This window comes from Corvus brachyrhynchos, unplaced genomic scaffold (assembly GCF_000691975.1).
Source record: "Corvus brachyrhynchos isolate BGI_N302 unplaced genomic scaffold, ASM69197v1 scaffold875, whole genome shotgun sequence".
Taxonomy (NCBI): Eukaryota; Metazoa; Chordata; class Aves; order Passeriformes; family Corvidae; genus Corvus; species Corvus brachyrhynchos.
Window position 1 is genome coordinate 327765 of NW_008238107.1, and position 6797 is coordinate 334561.

General features: G+C 57.7%; 1 protein-coding gene across 1 annotated transcript in view; it reads left to right on the forward strand.

Annotated features, from left to right (window-relative positions):
* Positions 1-627: 627 nt before the first annotated feature.
* Positions 628-6797, forward strand: part of LOC103614970 (keratin, type II cytoskeletal 80-like) — a gene marked incomplete at its 5' end in the record, with an annotated part of 14150 nt that continues 7980 nt past the window's right edge. The window contains 2 exons of the mRNA XM_017733386.1: positions 628-855; positions 2987-3201. Coding sequence (XP_017588875.1) covers positions 628-855; positions 2987-3201 — 443 coding nt within the window. The remainder of the gene's footprint in view (positions 856-2986; positions 3202-6797) is intronic.

The window sequence follows — 6797 nt, forward strand, 5'->3', positions numbered from 1 at the left end:
CCCGCCTCTGGGCTGGGGTGGGGAGGGGGCCCAGGCACTGCCCAGGCTCTCGGGGACCCACCAGGGCCTGCAGCCACCCCCGGCCAGGCTGGGAACATCCGGCTAATTACCCAATTAGTGACTCCTTCCGAGCTCTCTGCTAACGAGGGCAGCAGCATCCCTGGGGCCGGCGCTGTGTCCGGGGGCTGTGCCTGTCACCCCGGGGAGGTCCTGGGGGACCCCGAGCAGCCCCGGCAGAGCCGTGGAGGCTCCGTGGACAGGGGGGACTTTGGCCCCGGAGTGGGCGAGCAGCCACGGGCAGTGACGCCGATTATGGCGGCAGCTCCAACTCCGGCTGCTGAAGAGAGCTGGAAACTCATCCCTGGAAACTCATCCCCACCTGCAGCTCGGCACCGCGGAGGGCCAGGGAGACCCCCCGCCCACAGCCTGCGAGGTGCCGAGGAGAGGGGCCAGGAAAGCGTTGCTTTCATCTCTGCGCAGCCGGGAGAAGCAGAAGTTTCTCCAAGGAAAACAACTCCCGGTAGAGGCAGGTTCCTGCAGAGCCCTGCTCTGTAAACAGATGTAATCTCTGGGATTGCTTCATGCAGCTCTCCCTGCCAACCTCCAGTGGCCGGGGATTGATTCATTTTAACTCTCCGAGGACCTGAATTCACACTGGGAAGGAGAAGGCTGTGGGAACACCTCCAGTGGGTCTCTCCAAGGCGCACAGTTGTGACCAGTCACACCTGGCAGTGCCAGCAGGGCCCAGGCCTGGCACAGCCTTTCCAGGATCGTGGCATTGGGAATTTGGAGAACACCTGGTGTGGGAAACACCCACATGGTGGAGGCTGGAATTTGGACTGTCCAGGTGGAGAGGTTGGGGTTTGCTGGGCCCTCAGACGAGGGATGGGAGTAGGGGAAAGGGACAAAACCCCGCGTGCCTGAGCCAGGCCTGTTCCCGGGCAACGGGGAGGGAAGAACTGAGGGAGTTCCAGGTTTCCCAACAAACCCAACCCAGCGACCTCCTGATCCATGTGGATCCTGGGACAGGGACACCCCCTCAGGACAGGGACACCCCCTGGGCCGAGGTCTCTGACTTCAGCTCCTGAGCTCCTTTGAAGGCTTCGAGAGCTGCATCAAGTGGCAACTTCAGGCACCTGCCCCAGGCCCTCATTCCAGAGGAAGGGAATGACACTTCCCTGTCAAAGAGAACTTGGCTTTTTAATCAGGAATTCAGATGTTCTCGATCTCCAGCAGGTGATTCCAGGGATAACTGACCACACAGCTACAGGAGTTTGGTGCTGATGGTTTTCCAGCTGTTCCAGATCTGCTGGCATTTATTTTCCAGACAGATGGAAAAGAAGACAGGGAAAAGCCAAGGCCTGGAGCCCCTGTTTGAGGCCCTGCCTTTATCCCAAGCAGCCCAGAGGGGAAGGCCTGTGAGGACCAAACTTTGGCCACTTCTGTGTTCAGGCATGAAATTCCAGGGAATGAGGCCAAATCTGGGTGATCCCTCTGCAAAGCTCCAGCTGAAAGGCTCTGCAGGGGAGGGTTTCCAGTGAGGGGGACATTGCAGAAGTCGCAGAGTCAAGGAATGGTTTGGGTCAGGAGGGACCTTAAAGATCTTCAGCTCCAAGCAGATGTTGGAAGCCAAGATGGAACCAGTTCAGCCCAGGGATGGTTTGGGAACAGGAATGTGAGGGATAAAAGGAGCAGCTGAGGATTAGGAAGGAGGTCAGGAATTAATTAAAGGTGGACTTGGACCAACAGCCGACACAATCCATTCCCATCCCAGGAAGGAAGGATGAGGTCTCCAAGAGTGTGACCTGGAACATCCCAACACTCCGAGCCCTTCTGCTGGAAACTCCCAAGCGCTGGAATGGCTTTGCTCTGCTTGGCTGCTCTCTCTGTTCGGACAAGAAGGATTTGGAGAAAGATGGTGCCACATCTGGGCTGGCAGCTGGAATTCTGCCTCTCCTTTGGACCCCAGGCCAAGGCTGGCGGTCTGATGGCTCCTGCCCCCAGTGCTCCCAGTGCCCCCAGTGCTCCAGGCACGGCATCGGCCCTGAGTCATCCTGGGACGTACCACAGGAAACTGGGAGGCAGCTCCGGCATCTCCAGCCAAAACGTGACTGGGGTTGCTCCCAGAGGTAGCAATTAGCCAATTAATTGGAGTTGGCCAAGAGCTTTTGAAGATGAGAACTGTTAAACTTGGAGCGTTACTGGTGAGATTGGGAATATTGGGAAAGAGGAGCAGGTTCCTCAAAGGCGGGCGGTGGAAGGGCAGCGTTGTCCTCTCGGAGCCAGCACAGGGATCTCACCTGGAGTCTGTAATTACCTGGGACGTTCTCCAGAGCTTTGTCTGAGCTGCTCTGCCATAAACCCGGACCCTGATTCATTCCCTGAGCCTCTCCATGCTGTAATTCCTTGCAGTCCAGAGGGTTCCCTCTCTTTGTGCTCTCTGGGGCAGGAAATCTGCCCTTCGCTGACCCTGGACATCCCTGCGTGACCTGGGCCGGAGTGTGCACCACGGACTGGAGTCAGCACCTGGATCTGGAGATCCTGGAGGGGTTTGCAGGAGTCTGTGGTCACTTGCAAAGGTGACAGAACTGACCATTCCTATGGTCAGTGACTCCTTTACCCCGATGTCACTGTGTTTATCCTGATGTGAACACGTTTATCTTGATGTCACCGTGTTTATTCCAACACCACCGTGTTCTGTTGTGAAATTAATTAGTGGGTAATGTGTAAAAGCCCTAAAAGTCCCCTAAAAGAGAGAGGTGTCCCTGCCCTGCCAGGGGGTGAACCTGGGTGATTTTTAAGGTCCCTTCCAACCCAAACCATTCCATGATTCCATAACCCTCCCTCCTCAGGCCTAATTTTGAAGGGATTCCCTGGAAATCTGCTGATTCCAGCAGCTCTTCTGAAGGTCTCCAACATCTCCTGCCCTGCCAGGCTTTGAGTGTGGCTCTTGGTGTCACTGACACCTCTGAAACCTCTCCCATAGGTCCAGAGCTTGGAGCAGCAGAACAAGATCCTGACGACCAGGTGGAACTTCCTGAAGGACCAGGACAATTCCCACTCGGACTCGGACATCAAGGCCATCTACGAGCAGTACATGAGCAAAATGAACCAAGAGATGAAGGCGCTCAACTACGAGCAGGAAAACCTGGAGTCGGAGCTGGCGAAGGTCCTGAGCACCATGGACACCTTCCGGAGCAAGTAGGTGTCTCTATCCATACCCATCCATATCCAGGGGGATTCAGCTGGGGCACAGGCAGCAGCGTGGGATTGATTTGACTCAGCCAGCTGAGATTCCCAGGAAAATACTCCTGGTTCGGTGTGCACAGAAGTATGGATTTCAGAGTTTAGGATCACGACCTCTTCCTGGTTAAGGAGAGGTGAAAGGAAAGCCATAACAATGAAAGCCATAACAATGGAATTCCAAGGAGGGCAGGGTCTGAGAGGAGCCTCTGCTGGAGAACAGCTCAGGGAATGGCATTGCTGGAGCGACAGCCATGGAAACAGGGAATGTTTATTCTCCACACAGTTATCCCAAACCAGAACTTTGTCCCCAAAGTGATTTCTGGACCAGGCTGCTCAGTACAAACAACAACGCTCCTGGCTCCTGGTGGGAACTTTGAGGTGTCCTGGGCAGGGCCAGGAGTTGGATTTGACGATCCCTGTGGGTGTTTTCCAGCTCAGGATCTTCATCATCACAGAATGGCTTAGGAGGGACCTTAAGGATCATCCAGTGCCACCCTTGCCATGGGCAGGGACACCTTCCCCTCCAAGCCCCGTCCAGCCTGGCCTTGGACACTGCCAGGGATGGGGCAGCCACAGGGAAATCCATTCCAGGGCCTCACCACCCCAAGAGCCAACATCCCATCCATCCCTGCCCTCTGGCAGTGGGAAGCCATTCCCTGTGTCCTCTCCCGCCATCCCTTGTCCCCAGTCCCTCTCCAGCTCTCCTGGAGCCCCTTAAAGGGCTGGAAGGGGCTCTGAGCTCTCCCTGGAGCTTTGTCCTCTCCAGGCTCACACTCATCCCATCCCACCCCTGCCAGGGCAGGGACACCTCCCACTGTCCCAGGCTGCTCCAGGCCCAATGTCCAGCCCGGCCTTGGGCACTGCCAGGGATCCAGGGGCAGCCACAGCTGCTCTGGGAAATCCATTCCAGGGCCTCATCACCCTCACAGGGAGGAATTCCTTCGTAAAGAAGGAATATTCTGTTCCATGAGTGTGGGATGCCTTCCTTTCCCCCTTCACCTGAAGCATTTCTGCCAAACTCTGCTTTGACCTAAAGGTCGAAATTGTGCCCCAAATGGTCCTGACCGAGAGCAGGGAGGCAGCTGAAGGTCGGGGGAGGTGCAGCTGTCTCTTATCTCCTGGGAGCTCCTCTTATCTCTGGGGAGCTCCGAGATGTGCAGATAAGAGGGAGCAGCTGGGCCATGCCCGCTCCCGGAGCAGACAATGCCTCCCTCATTATGGGGCTCATTTGCATCCCACAGGAGAATCCCAAATGAGCGCCTTTCCCTCCCAGTGACACCGGCACCTTCCCGGAGCTCTGGAGGCTCCCGTGGGATTTGGGAGTGTCCAGCCCAAAGTGGTGCCGAGGGATCCCTGTTGGGATCCAGCCCCGCTCCCGAGGTGAGGCAGGAACATCCGTGTCCTCTCCAGGGGGTTCAGCCCAAGGATTCTCCAGCTCCTCAAGCCCTGCTCGAGGTGGCTGCAAATCAGGGAGATCCAACGGAGACACAGCAGTGAAATGCCTGAATCAGCTCAGAGCAGGCTGGAATCGTGGAATCATTCAGGGTGGAAAAGCCCTTGGAGATCATCAGGTCCAACCATCAACCCCCCACCACTGTGGTCACTACTGCCCGTGTCCCCAGGGTCACATCCACACGGCTTTGGACACCTCCAGGGGTGGGGACTCCCTGGGCAGCTGTGCCAGGGCTGGACAACCCCTTCCACGGAAATTTTTCCAGATATCCAACCTAAACCTCCTCTGGTGGAACTTGAGGCCGTTTTTCCCTTGTCCCTGGGAGCAGAGCCCGCCCCCCCCCCAGCTGCCCCCTCCTGTCAGGGAGTTGTGCAGAGCCACAAGGTCCCCCCTGAGCCTCCTTTTCCCCAGGCTGAGCCCTTTCCCAGCTCCCTCAGGAGTTCTCCAGCCCCTTCCCTGCTGCTCCAGCCCTTCCCCAGCTCTGGACTCACTCCAGTCCCTCGGGGTCTCTCTTCTTGGGAGGTGCCCAAGCCCCAGCATTCCAGGGGCCTCAGCAGTGCCAAGGACAGGGAATGTTCTGAGGAATTAGACAGGAATAAGAACCAGGAGTTTGATTCTTCACCTTACACTGAAATCATCCTCCCTGGAGCCCTTCAAGTGACACCCAGGTGCCTAAAAATTCCTAAATTCCTTGTGGGAGGTGCCTGCCTGCTCTTTGTTTGGATAATTCAAAGGTCAGGACCTGCCATCCCTGCCTGGAGCCCCTGGCCCTCCCTGCTCTCCCCCAGGGAAGCAGAATCCCAGACTGGTTTGGGTGGGCAGGGACACCTCCCAGTGTCCCAGGGATGGGGCAGCCGCAGTCTGTGCTCAGATCTGCGCTCAGGAATTGCTTCAGGCATTCCCAGCTCCCGGCACTCCAGGGATTTCCAGCTTGACTTCTTAGGGATGAAGGTGCTCCCAGGAACAGGCGGCCTGAGAGTTCTCCCCATGGGATTTCTTGTGACTTTTCCAGTGACTTGGACAATGGGATGAGGCACGACTGGGATGCTTCATCCCTCAAAAGCGATTCACAGGGAGAGAACTCCCAGGCCCCATCCAGCCCCAGCCCAGCCAAGGGGCATTTCTGGAGCAAATCTCTGCACAAACTGGGCCAATCTGGGAGGTTTCTTTTCTTCAGGGAATTCTGGGGGAGGAAAAACAGAGAACCAGTTGGATTTCCCAGTGAAGTGAATCCCTCAGCCGGGCTGGGGCATTCAGGATGGAACACGGGAACACCCAAAGTCCTCCAGGCTGGGAAATGTGCCTGGGGGAGTCCCCCTGTAAGACCCTGAATCCATCCTGAGCCAGGGACCACTTCCCAAACCCAGCGGGATGGGACTCACTGGGACACTCCCACCTGCTCCTCAAATGATGCTGCCTTGGACCAGCAATTCCAAACGCAGGGATGGATGGAGGGAGGGATGGACTGATGGATGGACAGGGGACAGGCACATCCAGGAGGGCACTAAGCCTGCCTGAGCTCCGGTTCCCTGGATTTTGCTCCATGGAAGGAGCCCGGGGCGAGCAGACGCTGTCTCAAGTGTCCTAAGTGCAGGAAGGGCTGGATTTGCCCTCCTGCAGTGCCCCGGGATTGTCTCCCGGGAGATAAATGCTGGGATGTGCCTGTGGAATGCTCCAGCCCCGGGTGAGTCACGGTCCTGGGAGCGTGGCAGGAGCGCGTTGGGCCGGCCGGGCCGGCTCTGCCCCGCCGGGAGCGGGGCTCTGCCAGCGCCCAGGGCTGCGGGGACAGGCTGGGACACACTGGGACCGGGCTGAGCTGCGAGGAGGAGGAGGGAAGGAAGGAAGGCAGGAAGGCTGTGGACAGGCGCTGAGCTTGGTCCTGGCACAGCGGGGCTGACGGTGTTCCAGAGGAGCTGAGAGCGTTCCATGGGGGCTGAGAGCGTTCCATTGGGGGCTGAGAGTGTTCCGGAGGGGCTGAGAGTGTTCCATTGGGGCTGACAATGTTCCATTGGGGATGACAGTGTTCCAGCCATGCTCACCTTCCAGGTGAGCAGCACAGACCAGGCAGGTGAATCCCGTCAGCCGCTGCTGGCCAGGC